Source organism: Acinonyx jubatus, chromosome B3 (genome assembly GCF_027475565.1).
Source record: "Acinonyx jubatus isolate Ajub_Pintada_27869175 chromosome B3, VMU_Ajub_asm_v1.0, whole genome shotgun sequence".
Taxonomy (NCBI): domain Eukaryota; kingdom Metazoa; phylum Chordata; class Mammalia; order Carnivora; family Felidae; genus Acinonyx; species Acinonyx jubatus.
Window position 1 is genome coordinate 29,689,261 of NC_069386.1, and position 26,025 is coordinate 29,715,285.

At 36.7% G+C, this 26,025-nt stretch overlaps 1 protein-coding gene across 6 annotated transcripts in view; it reads left to right on the top strand.

The window, feature by feature from the left end:
- The window catches only part of HMG20A (high mobility group 20A), a 67,613-nt gene that overhangs the window by 15,474 nt on the left and 26,114 nt on the right, over positions 1-26,025 (top strand). For 3 of the 6 annotated variants that reach the window (XM_015077289.3, XM_053223705.1, XM_053223706.1), the window contains one exon: positions 25,585-25,677. In XM_015077289.3, coding sequence (XP_014932775.1) covers positions 25,589-25,677 — 89 coding nt within the window. In that variant the 5' untranslated portion in view covers positions 25,585-25,588. Of the gene's footprint in view, positions 1-12,698; positions 12,781-21,932; positions 21,970-25,584; positions 25,678-26,025 lie in introns of all 6 variants that reach the window. The other 3 variants (XM_027067826.2, XM_053223704.1, XM_053223703.1) reach the window with 3 other exon arrangements.

The following is a 26,025-nucleotide window of genomic DNA, read 5'->3' on the forward strand; positions in this document are numbered from 1 at the left end:
AGTTGTGGGCAGATTTTATTTAAGCCCCCAAAGAGGACTATGCCTGCCCACATTTCTTAGGTTAAAGCTCTTAAAAACTAGAGGTAAAGTGTTCTCAGTGGCAATCTTGACTAAGTAATTTTTTTTCTTGTAATTCCTTTTTTTTTTTTTCTTGTAATTCTTAGGGCACTAAAAAGGAAAGGTGGTCTAACTGCATTTGCTTACTGCTGAGATTGACAATATTGTTTGTGTAAAGATTATTAGCTGCTTTGGTCGTATAAATATGTCAAAATGCCACCACAATAAGTATATGACACGCCTTTTAATCACAAGGCAAAAACAACTACATTTCATAATACTTATGTCTTCATGTATGTATTATAAGCTATACAGACCTATCATGATTTGGTATTACAGAATATTCTTTATTTTCTTAAGAGCTTGTGTTTGTTTTCTTCATCTTAGACTTACTTTTTAATTAAAATTTTTATGGTTTCTAAGCTAATTTCAATAAAATGAGATGCCAAATTGTATATTTGGTAGAAAATGGTAAGTCCAACAATTTGAAGCAGTGTTCAGGCCACTAACATGAAAAAAAAATTCCTGTTTACTACCAATTTTAGGCCAGATAAATTTCATTTCAAGAGGAACAGTTTTAAGGATTTATCATATTTCTTAATGTACTGTAAATGAGGCATTCTTTATGTCTAAAATCTAAATATTGTACTTAGAATTCTCCCATAAATTGAAAAAAAAATGCCAAATGTTTATTGTGCATCTAATTATGTAGGTTCAGGGCTGTGGTGGAGAAAGGGGAATAGAACAGGAATGAGGATTTTGAGTGCTTAGAAAAGTTTCTGACATCATCGTCATCATCATTACTCTCCCTTTAGAGAGTTAATTGTTAATTTTCTGTTAATGAAATAATTTTTAAACCTTATCTATTTATTGATATTTGCACATTTACCAGACATTCATAGCTATTTTCATATCAATGAAATTAGGACTCATAGGAGTTTTAAAATGTCTGCTCTCAGGTATGACTAATTAACTTTCTGAATTTCACAATCCTCTGGTTGCTACTGCCAGCTTTTTCTTCAGGTTTTTAAAATGTAGATTAGTGACTCTAGAGCTAGTGAAATAATATATTAGAGGAATATTTGAATTTCTTTCTATAGTATTACAGCAATATATAAATGTGGTACATTATGGTTATAGAGGGGGTGGGGAGTTTCAAGTACAGGGAACTCTGCCATATGTAAGAACAGTCTTCTCAAGCTAATTGCCAATTTAGGGAGTGTATTAAATAAACATAATGGTTTTTATGTTTATTTCAAAAAAGGGGAAAGAGCAGCTTTGTTTTGCCAGAAAGACAATGTCAGCTGCTACCCATTTATTTCCTAGCAAAACAAACTACTTGGAAAATTCTAATTGTCAGGTTTCTTCTCCCTGGCGTTTAATTAAAATCTTTCTCTAGCAATACATGATACTGAGGATAGTGTACAGATTCATTTATTGTACCAAGAAAGACTTGGGCCAACCATATCTTCATAGCTTTCAGGCATCACTAATTATGTGTCTTCTCTGATTTGTTTAACACTATCATTGGTAAGGAGTAGCGTAAATACATTGTTTACAATCTTCCCTATTATGCCTATGTCACCATTTCTAGAGTTGTAGTCATTTCTGCAAAGAGTTTAATGTTTTTTTTAGATAAGTAAAACTTTATCACACTAGAAATTACAACTCAATTTTTGTGTGCAGCTTAATGTCTGTGATGTAATAAAATAATCCTGGTGCATAGGATTGGAATTGATCTCTATTTGCATCCTACCTTAGAGTGCTAACCTATAGATGAATATTGCTGCTCCAAGGGAGTGGAAGACTAAGGATGAATTGATGTAATTGCATCTTTATTATTAAAAAATAGAAAATGCTTAGCCAATAGTAAAACAACCGTTTTTATATATCAAGGACACCATCTTGTTAGTCAACAGTTGATATCATCTGATAGGAGGCTTGAGTTCAAAGATTTGAAATTCAAAATGCTGTTTTTCAAATAGATTAAGTGGATTTAAATTCAGTGGTTTATCATTTTTTGAGTATAGTATAATGATTGTGAGAGCTTTTTTCCTCCTAAGCACTTACATTGTTAATTAAATCATTTCCTGTTTTTTTTTCTTCCAAACTGTTCCTTAAGCATGTGTTTAACCTGGTGTGTTCAACTCTTAGCTGAGCTTCATGTTTAATTGTTTCAGTACTTAGTAAGTATGCATGATAAAAAAAATAAATTGTAGCTACAGATCTGAACTTACTTTGCTATGACCTGTAATAGTCTGCTCTACATTCTGCTCTTTGTCTTTCAAGGAAATCACATCGCCCAAAACTTATAACCTACTTTACTACAATAGTGCTGCCATGTTTTGGGAGCCTAGAAGGCAGATTGAAATTTAACTGGCATCATGGGATCTCAGTTGGTTTAACAGCTTCTCCTACCTTACTTGGCAGTGCATGTATAATAATATTGAATGGCATTCACTGTCAAGAGATTTTGGAGTTGATAGTAATAGAAATGTATTGCAGGAAAGAACATAGATACTGTGGTTAAAAGGTTATGGGAGAGAGGCACCTAGGTGACTCAGTTGGTTAAGCATCCGACTCTTGATTTCAGGTCAGGTCATGATCTCACAGTTCATGGGTTCAAGCCCTGCGTTGGGCTGTGCGCTGACAGCACAGAGCCTGCTTGGGATTCTCTCTCTGCCTCTCCCCTGCTTACGCACAGTCTCTCCCTCTCCCTCAAAAATAAATAAACTTAAATAAACAGTTATGGGAGAGACTAGAAATTAGTCTGGTAACTTGTTAATTTGAAGAGCTAATTTAAACATGTGTTTAAATATGTATGATACTGTGGAAAATAATCTCCCAGTTCAAAAATTAAGAGTAAACTCCATCATAAATAGAACTAAAGGTATATATGAAGCATTAAATCTTATGATACTCATTTATTTTATCTTTTCATAATTGTGTTTCTTTCATGGACATAAGCTATTTGATATAGTTTATTGTTCTTTTATTTACTAAGAAGGTCAAGGCTGAACTTTTTACTGAGTATTTACCAGCTCCATGTAACAGTCTTATTGGCAAACCAGATGCATCTTACACCCTAGAGGGTAAATTTGTGAGATATTACCTGTGAGTACAAATAGAGGGTACTAAAGATGTGATTTCAGTGCAGGGAAGATATAGTTGTTTTTAATGTTGTTTTAATTTAAACTTTTTGTGTTCTATTTCATATAAACACGTCAAGGTTCCTTCTCCTGATCTCAAAACTGGCTTAAGGTGATCATTCGCTATTACGGAGCCAAATGTTATTGCTTATTCTAATGATAAAATAATGTATTCATATTGTAAAAAATTTGAAATTTAAACACTCAAAACAAACATAACTTTTATACTTACAGAGAAATTTAAAAAGAAAATAGTAAAAAAAAAACACTTGACAGTGGGTAGCCTCTTGGATAATTTTAAACAAGGTGTGATATGCATGATTAGACTTGTATTCTAGAATGATCACTGGCAGCTGTATGGAAACAGATTGGTGGCAGGAAGGACAGGTAGGAGGCTGTTGGTGTACTCAGGCCAAGAAAACTAAAGGCTTTAACTGGGGCATAATAACAGGAACACAGAAGAGAGGACAGAATCAGCTGGGCTTGGTAAGAGATTCAGTGTGGTGGGAAGAGCAGGGGAAATGGCTGAAAAGGACTCCGGGTTTTTTGCTTTAGTGACAGAGTGGAGTACTCTCAACTGACATGGAGAACATGGGGGCTGGAATAGATTTGGGGGAAAAGATGATGGATTCAGTTTTATAGCTGTTAAGTGTAAATTGCCTATAGCACATGAAAGGAAGATCCCTGATAACAGAGTTAAGTGCCAAGCGTTAGATGAATAAAAAGTCAATACCTCCAGAGGAGTTCAGAAAAGTCTGAGAGTTGGATGTCAAATGCTAAACTCACTTGGCTATCCTAGCACATTTAGTTTTCTCCTTTGTAAATCAGTGCATCATTGAGCAGTGTGCAGTTTAAGCGTTCAGTTCATTGTTGCTGATGAGAATCTTTACTTGTGTGTAGGATTTCCCTGGTTCAGTCTGATAGATGACCTTCACTGTCTTCAGGCATTTAATCCATCCATATTTCTGTGCCAGATCCATAAAAACATCAGTTTCATGGCACCTTTGGTCTTGGAGAGCACAGCCATGCAAGATTTTTTCTCTCAGATTCCAGTAAAGCATTATTGGCGCACCTGGGTGGCTCAGTTGGTTGGGCGTCCCAACTTTGGCTCAGGTCATGACCTCGGAGTTTGTGGATTCAAGCCTGCGTCGGGCTCTGTGCTGACAGCTTGGTGCCTGGAGCCTGCTTCGGATTCTGTGTCTCCCTCTTTCTCTGCCCCTCCTCCACTCATGCTCTGTCTGTCTCTCTCTCTCTCTCTCTCTCTCTCTCTCTCTCAAAAATAAATAAACATTAAAACATTTAAAAAAACAAATAATAAAGCATTACTGTTGGTAGATTTTCCTTCTTGTTCTTACTTTATATTCTGCCTCAAAACTTCCCCAGAGTCATGAAATGAATATATTTTATTTTGCATAATTCATGTTGCAGATGATCTGTAGATAATCTTAAATCTGTCTTGATTAGTCTGTGAAATAAAGGACAGAATGGTAAGACTATGAGATTGTAGCTGTATAAAAGGGCAATCACAGATATGAAATGATAATACAAGCAAACTTTTAGTGTTGACTTTTTAATTTTTTTAATGCAGTTCCTTTTTTTGGTTTTTAATGTTTATATATTTTGAGAGAGAGAGTGCACACACAAGCTGGGTAGAGGCAGAGAGAGAGGGGGAGAGAGAGAATCCCAAGCAGACTCTGCACAGTCAGCGCAGAACCCAACACAGGGCTCGAACCCACAAACTGTGAGACCATGACCTGAGCCGAAACCAAGGGTCAGATGCTCAACTGGCTGAGCTACCCAGGTGCCCTGTGTTTGGCTTTTTGAACAGAATGCCTGAGTACTACCAGAACATACGTTATCTTGAGTGTGAAAAAATCTCATTCTTGTTTTATATTTATCTCCTGAACTTTATAGACTTTTAATGTAGAGACATTAAAATACACAATGCTTCAATTGGCTCTTTGAGGTTAGAGAAACACTTTTATGTTTGTTCATGAAGTCCGCTCTGATTCATCGCTTTAGACATAACCAGTGCTTTCTATATATTCGTCCTTATTTGGTATGTACTGGCCAAACTAATCACCCCTGACTTAACTTATTTTTTATCTAAGAAATACACTTCTCATTGTCCCTGCCTAAACATTTGGTGTAGACATTCTCCAAATCCAAGTGAGTTAGGTATCTTTCATAAGGAACTGTGGTATTCTAATGTGTTAATCATTGAGAGATGTTCCTTCCTGCTCTCATAAGCATACAGATGTGACCAGCTATATACGGTAAATTTTGACCTACATTTAAAATTCATATTTTGATTAAAGATCTACAAGCTAGTAATCAACTCAGGTTGACTTAACTTTAGAATACTTTGGTTGAAAGAGTAGAGTTCAACAGAGATGCTGAGAAAGCAAATGAAAGAAATATGGACTAATAAAAATACAGAATTCTAGAATTTTTAGAGCTGAAAGGAATCTCAGCAGGCATCAGAGAGTATTGGGATAACTGAAGGAATATGATTTAGAAGAGGGAGCAAGAACACTTGTTCTATTTTTCCCCAAAGGAGTAGAATGAGAACCCAAGGGCAGGAGCTCCTTAGGAATAGATTTGGAGTTCATCATGAAGAAAATCCTAATGGTCAGAGCCTTTCAGACATTCTCAAGAGAAGCATTCAGGTTGGGACCTGAACCTTGGATGTGTAGTTAGACCTGATGATCTTTGTAGGAACTGTCAGTCCTGGAATTCTTACCTAAACGAATGCTTCCTTTTTTTCTTCTAACTTTAAAACAGTAAAGTGCACAAATGTTAAATGAACAAGTCAACAAATCTGTACATATATAGGCACCAGTGAATATTTCCAGCACTTCAGAAGGCTCTCCTGTCAGTACCCTCTTTCCCCCTACCCTAGATAACCGATATGCTGATTTGTGCCCCAAAGAGTAATTTTATCTGTACTTGAACATCACATAAATGGATTCACAGAATATTTGCTCTCTGGGTCCGGTTTCTTTTGACATCCTTTTGTCTGTGAGGTTCATTTATGTTGCATGTAGCAGTAGTTCAATCTGTGCAGATGTTGTGCCGATCTCGTTGTGGAAATATACCATAATGTATCCTTGCCACTGTTGATGGAAATGGGTTGGTTCCATTTTGAGTCTGTTTTTAATAATGGGGCTATTATTAAATATATGCACATTCTTAAATGTATGTGCATAAATGTATGCACATTCTTATACATGTCTTTTGATGAACATTAGTACTCCTTTCTCTAGAATATATTACTAGGAATGCAATTGCTGGTTCGTAGGATAGGTTAATTTTAGCAGTTACTGCCAGTTTTCCAGAGTGATTGTGCACATTTAAATTCCCACCAGCAACATAGGAGAATTTCATTTCCTCCTCATGCTTATCAACACTGTGTATTGTCAGTCTTTTATTTTAGCCATTTTGGTGAATAAGCTGTAGTGTTTCTTTTTCTACGGTTATTGATCATTTAGATGGGCTCTTTTATGAAGTACTTGCTTTATTTTGTATACCCTTTTTTAAAAAATGGATCATTTCTCTTCACCTTACTGATTTGTAGGAGTTCTTTATACACTCTGAATATGAGTCTTCAGGGGATGTACATGTTACAAATATTATTTCTGTCTGTGGCTTACTTTTTTACTTTTAATATGATCTTTGCTGAACAGATGTTCTTAATTTTGATGAACTCCAGTTTATCATTTTTCTCTTCTCTGGTGAGTGCCTTTTGCTTCCTCTTTAAAAAGTTTTTGCCTGGGGGCGCCTGAGTGGCTCAGTTGATTAAGTGGTTAAATGTCCGACTTCGGTTCAGGTCATGGGTTCATGGGTTCAACCCCCACATCGGGCTCTGAGCTGACAGCTCAGAGCCTGGAGCCTGCTTCAGATTCTGTGTCTCTCTCTCTCTCTCTGCCCCTCCCCCACTCATGTTCTGTCTCTCTCTGTCTCTCAAAAATAAATAAATGTTAAACAAAAAAAATTTTTTAAATAAATAAAAATAAAGTCTTTGCCTAGCCCAAGATTATGAAGACATTTTGACCAATAATTCTTAAATTCTGATACTAAGGTAGATAATGGTAAACTTTCATTGGTTCACACATCAAAACAAAAAAAAAAAAGAAATGCATAGAATTGTTTTATTTTCTCCCATAATTTAATTCTTTTTTAAAAAAAGTTTTCTTTATTTATTTTTGAGAGAGAGAGACAGAGAGTGAGTGGGGGAGGGGTAGAGAGAGAGGGAGAGAGAGAGAATCCCAGGCAGGCTCTACGCTGTCAGCACGGAGCCCGATGTGGGCCTCGAACTCACACTGTGAGATCATGACCTGAGCTGAAACTAAGAGTCAGACTCAGCTGACTGAGCCACCCAGGCGCCCCTCCCATAACCTAATTCTTAAACTTTCAGCATTAGCTGTGAATAAGTAGATAATTATGATACCAAATCTGAAATTTACTATCAGGATAGACTTAGTTACTGCTTTGGTAACAACACCACTATGGAATCTCAGTGGCTTTTTTCCTCACTCATGCTACTTGTCCAAAGTGGGTTAACAGGGCTATACTATTTTTGGTCAGTTAGGCAAGGATGATGACAGAAACTCCATTGAAATATATGAGTTGACTCTCAGTTCCATGGTGTAATCTTACTCTATTCCTGAAAGGAGAACTAAAAATATTTGTAAATAGCTATAATGACTGTCACAGTTAATTTGGTTATATTACTTATCCTCTGTGTGAATCAGTTTGTTCACTATAAAACAGAGGCTAATGGTAGTATCTGCCTCATATGGTAGTTGTGAGGATTAAATGGGATAATACATGTAAAACCCTTAGAATAGTGCTGTTACTTAGTAAATAATACAAATGCTTGCCACTATTACTGCTATCATTATTAGGCTCTTACCGTGTGATAGATACCATACTACTTGCTTAACATGGATTAATTCTTCAAATAACTTCTGTAGTAGGCACTATTATTATCCTCATTTACAGGTGAAAGAACAGGTTCAGAGATACTAACTTGCCCAATTTCCATAGCTAAAAAATAAAAGATGGGATCTGAATCCAGACAGTCTGATAATAGAGCCTTCACTATTTAACCATGACTCACTTCCAGATAGCAAATAAATACTAACAGAAGAATTCAGAAATGCATACTGTGCTTAAAGAACTTTGTTTATGTACATGTATGTTCATGGTTATGATTTTTCTTTTTTTTTTTATTTTAGAGAAAGAGCATGAAAGCAGGGGAGAGGGGTAGAGGGAGAGGGAGAGGGGGAGAGAGAGAGAGAGAGAGAGAGAGGATGTTGAGCAGGCTCCATGCCCAGTGCAGAACCCAACACGAGACTCGGTTGCACAACCCTGGGATCATGACCTGAGCTGAAATCAAGAGTCGGGGGCGCCTGGGTGGCAGTTGGTTGAGTGTCCAACTTCGGCTCAGGTCATGATCTCATAGCTCATGAGTTCGAGCCCCGCAACGGGCTCTGTGCTGACATTTCAGAGCCTGAAGCCTGCTTCAGATTCTGTGTCTCCCTCTCTCTCTGCCCTACCCCTGCTTGTGCCCTGTCTCTCAAAAGTGAATAAATGTTAAAAAATTAAAAAAAAAAAAAATGAAATCAAGAGTTGGATGCCCAACTGACTGGGCCACCCAGGTGCCCCCATGGTTATGGTTTGATTTTGTAATGTATGTAAATTATTATAAATTTATGTACATTATAAGTTATAGAATTATATTTATAATATATATTTATATAAATGTATTATATAAAGAAATAAATATTGGATTTTTAATATATTCCTATAGAATTGTTTTTAGTTCTGTCACTTAGTTTAATGTATTCTTTCATGGTGTTCAGTCATGGTGTGGCACCTAAACAAATTTAGAATTGATTTTGTCCTTCATTAGCAGATGAAGAAACTTGGGCCAGATCAGTTTAATGGTCCCAGAAGACACAGCTAGTTGGTGGCATGGCCTGAACTCAGAACCAGACTCCCTGACTCCGCAGCTCTTTCTGTTGCCTCAGGTTGCCCTGCTAAGTAGTTCATACAGCACATAATTCTTTCTCAAAAATTTGAAGTCCTTCGGTTCCGCCACTAAAATTGTGAGTGAATTTGTTGTAGAATTTCCTCATAGTTCACATTGGTACATCTTGATTTTAAGTTACCAATTTTTTCTTTTAAATATGCTAATGTTACTAAACACCCAGAGCCAAATTAGATATTTCAAGAGACTTTGTAATAAGAATAAATGCCTCCAGAGAAGATGCTTCTGTGGAAAAACACTGTAATGATGAGCTTTTTCGTCTAACCAGATTTGGAGTCAAATTTCTGAAGGGAAAGAAATGACAGTGGAATTGGAGATGGAGTAAATATATTCTGTTTGAAGTATATCTGAAGATATATTAGCAAGAAGTAAAATGATAACTTATTTATAAAAAGCTTGTTACTTTTTCTACCAGTGACATAAGAATATACATTTATCAACCTCAGATGTATTGTAATGTTCAGAATTAAACCTTTTAGGGAGATGCCAAGCCATATTAAACTCATGGTCATGGATTGTTTTCCCATAATTAAATGAGATTTTTGTATGATAATTGCAGTGTGTTGTCATATAATTTTATCTGGAAAATTAACAGAGTATAAATTGAGTAAACCATACACTTCTAGACAATAGCAGGATTTGTCATTATATTGCTGTATGGTAGAGAAGAAAGAGGAAGTCACAACACTTCTTTTTCTCAGTATCAAAATCTCTCTGTTATCTCTCAGGAAAGCAAACCTAATCTGTGCTATGTGGTATTGCACTCATAAGGAAATATATTACTATTTTAAGAGTACAAGATGCTTTCCCCTGGTCTCCTGTAGTTTCAAACATTCATGTGTTAAGATAAACAGTTTCATAAAATTGAATGCAGAATTTAAATGAATTTTTTAATATAAAACACAAAGTTCATAAACTATACCCTCATACGTTTCCTGCTAGACATATTTACTCTTCTCTGCCCTGTAGGGCTAATTCTGATTTGAGAAAGAGAGAAAATGAATATATCACTAGAAATTCTCTCTAAGACTCCTTTCAGCAGTAAGCTGTTAACTCCTCTAATGGTGTATTTTTCTGGAGAGGGGGGTGGAGAGAATCTGGTCAAAGAGAATTTTAGCTTTATGTGTAGTCAAATGTTAGAAAAGAAAGTGTATTCATATATTGTGTGTCAGATTAAAATTTAAGTTTAAAAAGCCTGTGATTCTTGGGGGTGCCTGGGTGGCTCAGTCGGTCAAGCAACCGACTTGATTTTGGCTCAGGTCCTGATCCCAGGGTCGTGGAATTGAGCCCTGCATTGGGCTCAACACTGAGCATGGAGCCTGCTTAAGATTCTTTCTCTCTATCCCTCTGTCTCTTAAAAAAAGAAAAAAGTCTAGGATTCTTGATGGCATTTCCTCTTTTTAAAGTAACATAACCATCAGGGCGCCTGTGTGGCCAACTTCTGCTCAGGTCATGATCTCACAGTCGAGCCCTGCATCAAGCTCTCTGCTGTCAGCACAGAGCCTGCCTCGCATCCTCTGCCGCCTTTCTCTCTGCCCCTCCCTCCTCTCAAAAATAAACATTAAATAAACATTAAAAAAATTTTGTTTAATCATTAAAGAAAATAAAGTAACATGACCATATTACTGGATGTTGGAAAGTTAAAACAAAGTAGAAAGTAATTATTCATAATTCTACCACCCTAACATAATTACTTTGAGTATTTTGGTTTCCTTACAATCTATTTCTTTTGTATATGGTCTTCTAATATAATTATAGTCTGTATAATACTTTCTCATAAATATTTCGTTGACAACTTTGTAATGTGATTAGCAAAAATAGCTTTCACGTTCTTTTATGGTTTGCAGAGCACGTAAAGAAATATTTATTTGTCCTTTACAACATCTTTTTGAGTTAAGTAGGGAAGGTATCAGCCCCATTTTACATATGAAAGTATTGAAAGCAGATAATCATATAATGCCTCTACTTGGTTGCATAGTGGATTTTTGTTCTTGACAGAAGTAATTTGCACTAACACAAGGAAGTAGATGTATTTAATGCAGAAGGAAGAGCAAAATAAATCGTTGTATACATTCTTACTCCCTGGGACCTAGTCCTGCCTTACTGGACAAGTGAGTCTCGCAACAGCAGTAGGCAACTCTGGAAATACAGATTTTGTCAGATTTTAGTAAATACACTAAACACAAGAATCTTTGAGGTGATTTAATTAGTCTGGTTACTCTTCAGTTAGAGTTACAACTAAAGTGGTGTTAAACCTGTTTTTCTGTTACCTGAAAACAATGGAAACAAAATCATAAGCTTATAATAACCAGGAAGGTAACATCCATCCACTTGGTCTGAATTGCTTGGGTAGAGTGAGAGCCTAGAGGCCCTGTGTATGAAGGGCAGGCCTTATATTGGGTAGGTTACTTAAGGGAAAAATGTTCCTAGGAAACTGGACTTGTAGAGCATGATATATGTCAAATTTGAATTGGGTAGCCATTTGATTTACTGAAGCCCTGAGCATTGTGACAATTTAGGATTTATAAGCAAAATATAGAGGGGCACTTGGGTGGGTGGCTCAGTCAGTTTAACATCTGACTTAAGCTCAGGCCACGATCTCATGGTTTGTGAGTTCGAGCTCCACGTCAGACTCTGTGCTGACAGCTCAGAGCCTGGAGCCTGCTTCAGATTCTGTGTCTCTCCCTATGCCTGTCTGTCTGTCTGTCTGTCTCTCTGTCTCTCTCTCTCTAAAAAATCAATAAACATTTAAAAAAAATTTTAATAAATTTAAAAAATAAAAGCAAAATATATAAATATAATTCTGAGTTTTAAATATTCTCCATTTTAAACTGTTATATTAAGTACATTGCAATTGTGTCTTATTTGTTTTGTGAGGACAACTGAATTTCATTTTACTGTTCACAGTAGTGAAGACAATATATTACTGCTGGGCCTCCCTGCATCTAAAGTGTTTTTGGTATTTTGTCTTCAACTTTTGGCTGAAGAAAAATTCCCTACTGCCCAAAGCTCTGTTTTTCTTTTAGGAATTCTCCCTAAGAAGAGAATTTTTTGTAAGTGAGTTGATTAAAATGAAGAATGCTTTCTTTGATGGAGTCTCTTTCCTTTTATTACACTATCGTTTTTATAAACAGTTCAATTTTCCTTCTCAAAACATGCCCTCTTCTAGTATTCATTGGCTTTGAAAGGGTAAAAGATTTGGGAGTTATTGCTTGTAATAGAAAGGAACATTCTTTCCTTCTCTTCTTCACAGTGTTGTTTCACAGCTGCAGGTTTCAGCTGAAGAGAACAGTGTAAAATGTAAGAAAATAGAGGAGCACTGTTCCTTGAACCAGTAAGGACCCTTACCCTAGAACTGTTAACCAGGAAGTTTTTGTTTGGGTCAAAATACTAGGGACCTTTGTTTCTTCTGCTTTCTCATATTTTGCCTTCCTCAGATTCTAGGCTTGAATCATTTTGTTTTAGAGCAAGAAAGGAATCCTATCTACCTCCTTGATAACGAAAGTGGATTCCAAACATGTGAGTACTCTGTTCTTAGTGTTCCTTCTCAGGCATTCACTCAGCTGGTATTTTCTGTGTCCTTCAGATCTCAGATGTGATTTGTGAATTTATTATGATAATTAACAGTTATCTTAGCTCTTCACTCCATCTGTTCATCTGTATCTCTTCCCTATTTTTCTCATACATTTAAATAAATAAATAAATAAATATCATTATACACATCAGCTACAACCTTTACTTTTTTTTTTTTTTTACTGTTTGTCCATCTGTCCCCCACTACATCATGAACTATAAAAGGACAAGAATTTCCTGTCAAATCTCATTTAGCACTGTGTCTTCAATGCATGTCATAGTTACATATAATCTGCTGTGAAAAGCAGTATTTTTCAGCTTTAAAACTCATTTCAAACTCATTGAAAACTCATTTCCCCTCTTGATAAACATAAAATTCCTCTATTCTAATATACCCTCCATGAGAATCACCCAGAAGTAAGTGAAAAAATATACAAATGTAGCTTCACCAAACAAGAACATTAACTTTCTGTACTTTGTGTACTTAATTGCTTTGGGTTTCCAAATGTAAATTAGATTATAACATTGTGTATCATTGAAAATGCCTTTTTGTATACCTATGGCCTCCCAGAGGGAGTATGCCCTTTATGGCATTCCCCTTCCCCACCTACCTCCCACCCTCCACCCCCCCCACCTCATGCACACCCACTTTTTACTGTTTCATAGTACCCTGGTGTCCCAGGAAATTGTTTGGCAAAGCACTCTACACAGAGTAATGCCAAGTTTTATTGGGTTACTTTAACTCTTAGTTCCGGTGCTATGCCAGAAGTTGTCCTACTTGGGCAGTTATCTCCTTGTTTACAAATATAAAAGCAGTGGTTAGGTAGTCTGTGTAGGAAGGGCCACTTGGGACCCGCAGTCACCATGAAAAAGCCAGATAGGTGGACCGTGAACTCAAAAGGCAACACCCTGCTTGTAAAATGACAAATTTTGCTTTGGAAGAGGTGTTTATTTTCCCTGTGTCGCTGCTGTGCTTTACACCAATAATGCAAAACATTGTTTCGAGATGTTTGGGGTTTTCTTTCTCTTCACAACACATTTTGTGTCCTAATGGTAACAATTCTCCATCAAGGTTCCATTGAGGGGAAACAGTTCGTGTACAGTAATCAAACTGTCTAGAAGGAAATCTAAACAGTGCTCAGTTTCTTTTGATGATCTAATACTTCCATATTTTTAAAAGAAAATATCTGACTCAAAAGTTTGTAAAACTTTCACTTCCAAAAATCATAAAGAAGGAAGATTTATGTTTGTTTCTAATTCTGGCCTCGTCTTCCCACTTCTCACTGTTTTGAAAACAGTATCTCTAGACCAAGGACAATAAGACTATAAAATTCTGTAAAGCAATTCTACGTACCACTTGACACTAAGCACAGTCTTGGTCACACAGTAAAGGTGCTCAACAAATGCTTGTTGTTGAAATATAAACTCTACAAGCATTTGCATTAAATGAGGCTGGATTATTTCTTTGGTGGCCCCCAAAAACACTATACGATATTTAACTTCACAAAAACTACAAGTAGTGTATTGTCAGTATAGCCTGCCCTTTATCATTAAACAAGTTACGAGTCTGCAGTTGAAATATATGCAGGCCACAACTTATAGATTTTATTCCTAATTTCTTTTCAGTTATTTTGAACTGAGAAATTGGTTCTACCTCCAAAAATTCGTCAAGAATCTAACCACTTCTCACCACCTCCACTACTACCACTGTGAGCCAAGCCATCATCTTTCAGATGGATTATTGCAGTAGATTTCCAAATGAACTCCTTACTTCCACCCTTGACCCTCTCCACTCTTCATTCTGTTCTCAAAACAGCAGCCAGAGTGATCCTATAAAAACGTTAGACCCCATGTCTACGTGAGGTTTACTCAAACCCTCTAGTGGCTTCTCTGACTAAAAAGCAAGTCCTTACCATGACTTACAAATCCCTCTGGAGTCTGGTACCCAGTCAGCTCTGGATCTCACCTACTATTTTTGTCCCTATGTCAATCCACCACATTTGCCTCCTTCAGTCACTTTCCATTGTACTAGTTGTTCCTCCTGCCTGGACCACTCTGTGCTCACATACATGCATAGCTCTCTGCTTCATCTCCTTCGGGTCTCAGTAAACTCTTTACTGGCCTCTACTTAAAATTCCAAGCACCCTCTTCCCTTGAACTCTTCCTGGCCTCTCTATGGGCTCTGTTTTTTTCTTAGTGCTTATCACTATGTGACATTATTCATTTTACTTTTTTTTTATCTTGTTTTTTGTCTGTCTTTCCCAGTATACTGTGAGATATGGGAGGGCAGGGATTTTTGCCTGTTTTGATCTGCACAGTATCACTAGTGCACAGAAAGTGCCTAGAATGTTAGATGCTCAATAAATATTTGTTGATGAATGAATCCATTTCCTTATTGTTTAATTCCTATACTACCCTAACAACATTTTTAAAAATTACTAATATTTATAGTTATAGGAGCCTAGGCTCTAGATTTTAGAAATAGAAAGCCATATTTTCTGCCCACCCCTGCCTAACCCCCAGCCAGACATACACCTCCTTATACCCTTCTCTTGAAGTAACCCTAAGCCTTATATGTATACTCTAATTATCTCCCCCGTACTAACTACCTCACCCCACCCAAAAGTAAGTACTTAATTATCTTTTTCCCTCTCATCTACCATATCAAAACCTACAGTGAAAGAGTTCTTAGCTGAATTACACTTAACTGAACCCCAGTTAACTGCCTGATGGGATTAGCCAGTGTTCTTATTCGCTCTGTAAAACATATTGATTAATGCCTACAGCCTACTGACTGCTCTTAGCTTAATGTTCATGGCTGGTAGACAATTCTCTTTGTGCTATCATGAACTCCGGTTAAAGAACTTGCATATCAAAATCAGTTTTATTTATTCCTAAACATGTTTATAGGACTATCTTCTTATAAATTATGTAATTATAATACATTAAATATGTAATATTTATGGTAATTTTTAATTCATAAACTTTATATTTTATACTGGTTTTAGGTTCACAACAAAATCTAGCAGAAAGTACTAGAAGAAAGTACTAAGAATTCCCATATATTCCCTGTCCTCACACATGCCACAACCTCTTCCATTATCAGCATCCCCAACCAGAGTTGTCCATTTGTTACAGTCAGTGAGCTTACATTGACATAATCATCACCCAAAATCCTAGTTTACATTAGGGTTCACCCTTGGTGTTGTACCTTCTATGGGATTTAACAAACCTATGATATATATCCACTGTTGTAGTATTGTACAGAATAGTTCACTGCCCTAAAAATCCTTTGTGTTCTGCCTGTTCACCCCCGCCTCCCCTCTAATCCTGGCAATCACTTATCTTTTTACTATGTGCACAGTTTTGCCTTATCTGGATGTCATATGGTTGGAATCAGAGTATATAGCCTTTTCAGATTGACTTCTTTCACTTGGTAATATGCATTTAAGTTTACTCCATATCTTTTCATGGCTTGATAACGCATTTGTTTTTAGCACTGAATAATAGTCCATTATCTGGATGTGCCACAGTTTATCAGCTTGCCTACTGAAAGACATCATGGTTGTGTCCAAATTTTGATGTGATGAATAAAACTGCTATAAACATTCATGTGCAGGTTTTTAGTGAACGTAGGTTTTTAGTTCCTTTGAGTAAATACCAAGGAATGCAATTGCTGGTAAGGAAAGTGAATAGTTTTGGGGCACCTGGGTGACTCAGTTAAGTGGCTGACTCTTGATTTCAGCTCATGTCATGATCTCACAGTTCGTGGTATCGAGCCCCATGTCAGGCTCTGAGCTGGGCATAGAGCCTGCTTAAGAATCTCTCTGTCCCTCTCCCTGTACCCCTTCCCTATTCATGATCTCTCTCTCTCTCTCTCTTTCTCTTTCTCTCTCCCTTAAAAAAAAAAAAGGAAGAAAGAAAAAAGAATATGACACACCAAATGGTCTTCCATAGTGGCTGACCCATTTTGTGTTCATTCCCACCAGCAATGAATAGAGTTCCTGTTCTAAATCCACATCAGCATTTGGTGTTGTCACTGTTTTGGATTTTTTTTTAATTTTTTTTTTTAATGTTCATTTATTTTTTGAGAGAGAGACAGAACACAAACAAGGGAGGGGCAGCACAGAACCTGAAGCAGGCTCCGTGCTCTGAGCTGTCAGTGCAGAACCCAATGCCCAGCTCTAAATCACAAACCGCCAAGATCATGACTTGAGCTGAAGTTGGATGCTTAACAGACTGAGCTACCCAGGTGCCCCTGAGTTGGATTTTTAATAGCCATTGTAATCATTTTAATAGCTATATAGTTGTATCTCGTTTTAATTTTCAGTTTCTTAATGACGTGATATTGAACATCTTTTCGTATGCATACTTGCCATCTGTATATCTTCTTTGATGAGGAGTCTGTTCAAGTCTTCTGCCCATTTTTAAAATGAATTGTTTATTTCTTACCGTTAAGATTTACGAGTTCTTTGTGTATTTTTGGTAAAAGTTTTTTTATCAAATGTGTCTTCTGCATATACTTTCTCCAAATCTGTGGCTTGTCTCCTCATTCTTTTGACATTGTCCTTTTCAGAGGAACAGATTTTCATTATAATGAAGTCCAGCTTATAAGTTCTTTCTTTCATGGATCATGCCTTTGTTGTTTTGTCTAAAAAGTCATTGCCATACCCAAAATCATCTAGATTTTCTCTATGTTATCCTGTAGGAATGTTGTAGTTCTGTGCTTTACATTTAGATTTCTGATCTATTTTGAGTTACTTTTTGTGAAGGGTGTAAGGTCTGTGTCTAGATTCTTTTTTTTTTAATGTTTATTTACTTTTGAGAGAGAGACAGAATGAGAGCAGAGGTGGGGGTGGGGGGCGGGCAGAGAGGGAGACAGAATCCAAAGCAGGCTCCATCCTCTGAGCTGTCAGCACAGATCCAACGTGGGGCTCAAACCCACAAACTGTGAGATCATGACCTGAGCCAAAGTTGGACACTTAACTGACTGAGCCACCCAGGCACACCTCCAGCACCATTTGTTAAGAGACAGTCTGCTTTATTGTATTGCCTTTGCTTCTTTGTCAGAGATGGGTTGACTATTTTTATATGGGTTTATTTCTGGACTCTCTATTCTATTCCATTGATCTATTTGTCTTGTCTTTTACCAGTACCACACTATCTTGATTATTGTAACTTAATAGGAAATCTTGAAGTTAGGTACTGTTGGTCTCCCACCTTTGTTCTTCTCCTTCAGTATTGAGTTGGCTATTTTGGGTCTTGTGCCTCTCCATATAAACTTTAGAATCATTTTTTTTACATCCACAAAATAACTTGCTGGGATTTTTACTGAAATTGAGTTGAATCTATATATCAAGCTGAAAAGAACTGGCATCTTGACAATATTGAGTTTTCCTGTTCGTTAACATAGAATATTTCTCCACTTATTTATTACTTCTTTGACATCTTTCATCAGAGTTTTAGGGTTTTTCTCATATAGGCCTCATAGATCTTACCTAAGTACTTCATTTTGGGGAATGCTTATATAAATGGTAATGTGTTTTTAATTTCAAATCCTACTTGTTCATTGCTGATACATACTGCATTGTATTGCATGATGCAATTAACGCCTATATATTAACCTAGTATCCTGCAGCCTTGCTATACTCGCTTATTAGTTTCAGGAGTTTTTGTCAATTCATTCAGATTTTCTACATATTCAATCATGTCATCTCTGAACAAAGAGTTATTTCTAACTTCCCAATCTATATGTCTTTCATTTGCTTTTCGTGACTTATTGCATTAGCTAGGACTTCCACTATAATGTTGGAAAGCTTTTGGGGTGGGGGCTGGACATCTTTGCTTCGTCCCTGATTTTGGAGGAGAAGCTTTATGTTTCTCACCGTGAATTTTGGTGTTAGCTGTAAGGTTTTTCAGGTGTTCTTTATCAAGTTGAAGAAGTCTCTTCTATTCCTAGTTTGCTGAGAATTTGTATCATGAATGGGTGTTAGATTTTATCAAATGCTTTTCCTGTATCTGATCATGTGATTCTTCTTTATCCTATGGATATAATGGATTACATTAATTAATTTTTGAATGTTGAACCTGCATTACATATCTATGATGAATTTCACTTGGTCATGGTGTATAATTCTTTTTATACATTGTTTGATTCACTTTGCTAATATTCTGCTGAGGATTTTTATATCTATGTTCATGAGAGCTATTGGTCTATATTTTTCTGTGTGTAATGTCTTTGTTTGGATATTAGAGTGATGCTAGCCACATAAAATGAATTAGAAAGTATTCTTTCTGCTTCTGTTCTCTGAAAGAGATTGTCAAAGATTGTTAATTTCTTCCTTAAATGTTTGGTAGAATTCACCAGTGAACCCATCTGTGTCTGCTTTCTGTTTTGGAAAGTTATTAACTATTGATTCAATTTATTTAATAGATAGTCCTAATCAGATTATCTGTTTCTTTGTGAGTTTTGGCAGATTGTATCTTTCAAAGAATTGGTTCATTTCATCTTTGTTATCACTTTATGCCCACAAAGTTGTCCATAGTATCCCTTTATTATCCTTTTAATGTCCATGAGATCTGTAGTAGTGTCCCCTCTTTCATTTCTTACAATAGTAATTTGTGTCATTCCTCTTTTATTCTTAGTTAGCCTGGCCAGAGGCTGACTGATTGACCTTTTAAAAGAACCACCTTTTGGTTTTGCTGATTTTTCTTGATTGATTTCCTATTTTCAATCTTACTGATTTCTTTTTTTTTTTTTAACATTTTAAAGTTTGTATATTTATTTCTTTTAAGAGAGAAAGAGAAAGAGCAGGGGAGGTGAAGAGAGAGAATCCCAAACAAGCCACATGCTGTCAGCATAGAGCCCAATGTAGGGCTTGATCCCATGAACCTTGAGATCATGACTTGAGCCGAGATCAAAAGTTGGACATTCAACCAACTGAGCCACCCAGGCGCCCCTCAATTTTACTGATTTCTTCTCTAATTTTTATTATATCTTATCTTGTGCTTACTTTGAATTTAATGTGCTCTATGTTTTCCAGTTTCCTAAAGTAAAAGCTTAGATTATGGATTTTAACTCTTTCTTGTTTTCTAATGTATGCATTCAGTGCTGTAAATTTACTTTTAAGCACTGCTTTTGCTGCATCCCACAAATTTTCATAAACTGTATTTTCTTTTTTTTTTTTAATATTAATGTATTTATTTTGAGCAAGAACATGACAGGGGGAGGGGCAGAGAGAGAGGGAGAGACAGAATCCCAAGCAGGCTCCGTGCTGTCAGCACAGAACCTGACATGGGGCTCTTTTCCACAAACTGAGATTATGACTTGAGCTGAAAGCAAGACTTGGACATTCAACTGACTGGGCCACTCAGGCACCCCCATAAATTATAATTTCATCTTTTTTTAGTTGAAAGTATTTTTCAATTTCTCTTGGTTTCTTCTTTGACTCATGTGTTATTTATAAGTATGTTGTTTAATTTCCAAGTATTTTAGGATTTTCCAGCCTTCTTTCTGTTACTGATTTCTAGGTTAATTTCATTGTGGTCTGAAAGTAAACATTATATGAATTCTATTCTTTTAAATTTAAGATATGTTCTGGTATATCTTGGTGAATGTGCCATGTGAGCTTGAGAAAAATATGTAATCTGCTGTTGTTAGATGAAGTAGTCCTACAGATATCAATTATATCCAATTGATATATGGTGCTGTTGAGTTCAACATTGTTCTTAATGATTTTCTGTCTTCTTAAATATCTATTTCTGTTACAGGCGTGTTAAAGTCTCTAGCTATAATTGTGGATTCATCTGTTTCTCCTTGCACTTCTATTAGTTTTTGCCTCACCTGTTTTGACCCTCTGTGGTTAGACATATAAATATTAAAGATTATTATGTCTTCTTTGATTGTCCTCTGTCATTATGTAATGCCCCTCTTTCTCCCTGATCACTTTCTTTGCTCTGAAATCTGCTCTGTCTGAAATTAATATAGCTACTCTCTCTTTCTTTTAATTGGTATCATATCATTTCCATTCCTTCTTCTCTGATCCTTCTCTTGCTCTCTATCACAGTTTTCTGGCTTTCTTTAGTGATATATTTAGATTTCTTTCTCTTTATTCTTGTGCATCTCTTTCTGGTTTTTGATTTATAATTACCATTAGGTTTGTATGTCACATCTTCTGCATATAGCAGTATATATTAAGTTGATGGTCACTTAAGTTTGAACCCAGTCTTTCCCCTTTCTCTCCCCCATGTTTTAGGTGTATGATACCGTATTTTACATTATTTTCTTTTGTGAATCCCTTGATTGACTTCTACAGATATACTTATTTTTACTACCTTTGTATTTCCTACTTTTATTTCTCTTACTTATAGTCTTTCCTTTCCACTCAAAGATTCCCCTTTAACATTTGTTGTAGGGCTGGTTTAATGGTCATTATCCTTTAGATTTTGTCTAAGAAAGTCTTTATCATTCCCTACTATTGGGAATGATAACCTTGCTAAATAGTATATTCTTGGCTACAGATTTTTTCCTTTCAATACTTTGAATGTATCATGCCATTCCCTTCTGGCCTGCAAAGTTTCTACAGAAAAATCCACTTATAGCCTTATAGGGTTTTCCTTGTGTGTAACATTTCCCAGGAAAAGTCTTCTTTTCTCTTGCTGCTTTTAAAATTCTCTTTTAATCACTACTTTTTGACATTTTAATTACTGTGTGTGTTGGTGTAGACTTTCTAGGGTTGATTTTTGTTGAGGGAATTTCTCTGCCTTCTGGATCTGGATATCTGTTTCCTTACAGAAGTTTTCAGCTATTATTTCTTCAAATAAATTTTGTGCCCCTTGTTTGTCTCTTCTCCTGGGACCCCTATAATGTGAATGTTGTTATACTTGATGGAGTCACTGAGTTCCCTAAGTCTATTCTCATTTTGCATAATTTTTTTTCTCACCTGCTCAGCTTGGTTACTTTCCATTACTCTGTCTCCCAGATCATTAATTCATTCCTCTGCTCTTTCTAGCCTGCTGTTTATTTCATCTAGTTAATTTTTAATTTCATTTATTGTGTTCGTCATCTCTGATTGGTTCTTTTTTATCTCTATTTTAAGGGTCTCACTGATGTTCTCCATTCTTTTCTCAAGTCCAGTGAGTATCTTTATGATCATTACTTTAAATTCTCTATCAGGGGGAGCCTAGGTGGCTCAGTCAGTCAAGCATCCAACTTCGGCTCAGTTCATGATCTCACGGTTCATGAGTTCGAGGCCGGCATCAGACTCTCTGCTGTCAGAACAGAGCCCACTTTGGATCCTCTATCCTCCTCTGTCTCTGCAACTTCCCTGCTTTCACGTGTGCTCTTTCTCTCTCAAAATTAAATAAATGTTTTTTTTTAAAAAGAGTGAATAGAGGTTTGTGTGGTTAGAGGTCAGTTGTAGAAGTAATTGAGAAAGCTGAAATGACAGGAAATAGTGGTCAGACACATTTGAATTTGAGGTTGGTTAGCCAAATGACATGATTTTGAAAAGAATTGAAAGTTTTATATAAGGGTTTAATGTGGACAAAGAAGACAGAATCCCACCTCTGAACTCTGAGGTATGTGATGGGAGGGAATGTTGTGCATCTCCATGAAAGAACTTAATGAAGTGGGATTAACATGTAAAGTAAGGAAAGGTTGCTTGAAAAGAGCCAGCCCCAGAAAATCTAGGTATAAATTAGGCTTCCAGCACCGTCCAACACATTTGGAGTAATGTCTCATTGTTGAGATCATCCCTTTTGTTGGGAAGGGTTACTAGGAAAATCTTAGTTGAAAAACATTTAAGCTCCACCTATATTGACCAAAGCAATGTTCTGAATATAGTTTGGCTCCCCATATTACTACAGGGAGAAAATGTGTTGATTGGCCAATAAATACCTAGTGTGCTTAAGATAATTATCATTATAATTTGTATAATTGTTATTAAAATATCTTAAATTGGCATCATGTTTTATACATCCATTTTTTTCAGTGAGTGGTTAGTGTTAGAGGGAATTTTTGGATTTTGAAAGCTACAGTCTGGACCCTGGTTTAAACTATAAGCCTCAACGTAATACCATTTTTTTGAGGCCTCCTGGTAGAAGCCTTCACTTGGTACAGAACCTGTCTGCCAGGAAACATCTGCATGATATGCTTACTTATGTAAACTGCAGCAGAGAACCAGATTTGTATGTTGCTTTGTCTTTGTGCATATTTCTCTTCTTTTCCCTTCCAGAGTAGCATTCATTACATTTCTTAAGTGCTTCACATAGAATTTCAAAGTTCAGTTTGACCTCTGTACTGAGACATTATCAGACACAGATGCTACACTGAGAGGCTTTTTGGCAATCAATGGCTTAGTAGCCGTGATTCAGTTTGAATCACCCCCTCATGGACCATATGAAAGCAGAACCTTTCAGGATCCCAGCCATATTCTTGGGAATCATTTTCTTTTCCAACTTATTGGACTAGTTTAGAGGCTTTTGGATTTTCCTGGACTTTTTCCTCATTTCCTTCTTTTGTTGATCTTGGCCCCTTAACCTTCCACCCACTTTATTACTCATTTCTTAGGGACCTGACTACTCAGTAACACTAGAGAAAATATACCTGAAGCCATATGGGTTCAGTAAAACAAACTTAAGAAAAAGAAGCAAGACATTTGTGTTCTCTCAACTTCCTTTGTTTATATGATCTGTTTATATGTTGCTAAGGTTGTGTTGTCCAGCTGCCTCCCAATCTTGCTCCCAATACCTCAACAATGACTGAAGAGAACTGGGAAACACTTGAAGACAGTCATGTTGGCACAGAGAATGAAAAGAGTTCATTTGGCGCCACCACCCCCACCCCCCCCCCACCCCCCGCCAGATAATATATCACCTTTGAGGTTCAGTAAGAGATGCCAGGAACTTCAAATGCTGAATCTTAAAGTTATTGAAAGGCCATTTACTTTTAGGGAGACTTTAATAAGAAGCCAGCTAAATGGGTCCTTTTAAGGTTTGGGAGTGAATACCTATTTGAATGTTTTCCTGTGGTTTACAGTTAGACTGTACGACATTTAATTGATTAGGGGTTTTTTTTGGTAAGATGAATATCAGTGTAAGGTGATGTTAGCAGCCCTTAAAGCCCAGGCTCTAATCTGGTCTGTGCATAATGTGAATTAAAATCAAATTAAAATGTAAATACACCTATGTCAGGATTATTCTAGAAAACATCTAGAATGGGATGTTGCAGTATTTGTCAGAGCCCCTTGTAAATCCCCTTGTCTTGAAGGAATTGAGAAGGGTTAGCAAGCATCCTGGCACATGGAATAAACTCCTGATTGAGTCTGAAGTTTCTCTCTCTGCTTTCCATGCTCTACCCACTGCAATGGGTATTAGTCATACAGAGATGCATTTTTTCACATTAAGCTATTTATGAAACCGGTCTGCTAAATAAAAATTTAGAAGCAAAAACAAGAAAATAAGAATAAGAAATAAGCCATCAGTGTCACCATTTTTGAAGTAAATTATTCTGTCGAACATTTAGAATTTGGTGTCAGTGTCATCTGCATCTTCCTCTGGTTTCCACCTCAGTGGGATGAATCCTAGCTCTGCTTGGGCTGCCCTGCTTTCCTCTTAATTGCAGTTTCACTAGGTCTCCTCAGCATCAGCCCCCGAAATAACTGCTGAGGGAGCTCCTAAGTGAATTCTCATAATTTGCTTCTCAATTCTCCCCGTTTGATTGAAGCACTCTCTTTCTTGAGTGGTTTGCAGTTCCCCTTAAGTGGTTACTGTTTGGGGTCACTGTTGAATGTTTTGTTCGAATATCACTTTCACGATGAATGGAAGGCTGCTGCTTTTGGCTCTATGGGGTGATACCACCATTGGTGGTAAGCCTTGGAAGAGAAAAATCTTTCTTTGTAGTGAGATGCTAAGTGAAATTACTCTCTTTGTCACTTTGTCCTTTTATCCTTTCAGTCTGATAACCTTCAAGTTCTTGTAATTTATTTTGTTTTCTTCAATTAAGCTTAGTTGTTTCCTGTACCCAGGTGCATGCTATTTCCGTTGGTCGTCATGGTGATGTGGAACATATTTCTGACCTGGAAGTGAGGTTTCTTTACCTCTGCTCCACATCAGTATGCCTTCCAGCCTCCACTTCCTTTGCATTATTTCCTTTTGGAGGGCTCAGTTTGTTACCACTTAATCTAAGGATGATTCATCTGGGACTGAGACCCAGTAATGCTGTAATAACAATACCTTGCTTTATATAATAATACTCAAAGCACTTACCATCTTAGCCTTTCTCTGTTTATGAAGCTCTTTCAGTTTAATCCTTCACAATAACCCTGTGGGTCAAGTCAGCAATCGTGTATGTGTCTAAGATGGTGAAATAGTATCTCATAGAAGTTGAATAACTTGTTCAGGGTTGCTGAGTTACTCTGTGCTTCTGACTTACTCTGCTCAACAGTTTTTACAGTAAATGAAGAATACTTTTGAAGGTATTCTTAATGAACAAAAAGGAATTTCCAAACTCTGTCCCATTTATTAAAATCTAACGCTTTTTAGTCTAGTCGGTCAGTAAGACCAAAGTTAAGAACCCATTAACCAGTGTTTAAATTGACTTACGTGCAAATCAAGAAAATAAACATTTAGGTCCATTTCTATTCTGCTGCTGATGTGATAAATTTAAGGAAGGCTGGCTTATATTAATGGAACTTCAACTGGAAGTAATTAAGCCATTATAATTATTTTCTTATTGTCTCTTCCTTTCAGAGAGATGGAAACCTTGATGACGAGCTCTACCCTGCCACCCCTTTTTGCAGAGGAAGATGGCTCCAAGGAGAGTAATGATCTGGCCACAACTGGGTAAGCAGCTGCTCTGGGACACTGGGCCTCCACCAAGCTTTAAAACAAAGCTTCTGATAATGGATGAGGTGCTAAAGAGACTGTTTTATATCATAAAACCAGAAGTTATGTTTATTAGGCTTCACAAAAGAGAGAGTGAGAGCCATTGTAAGCTGCTTTGTGATCTGCATTCAGCTGTCATTTGCCGTGTTCTGGTGCCTGTGAACTGGCACAGCAATATGTGGATCTAGGAAACATCAGTTCCTCCTGGTTAAGAGAATTACATAGCTACCATTATGTAAATAACCTGCCACAGGGCTAGCTCTAAAAATCAAGTTCATTTTCTGTTTGAATTGCCACAGATATGAA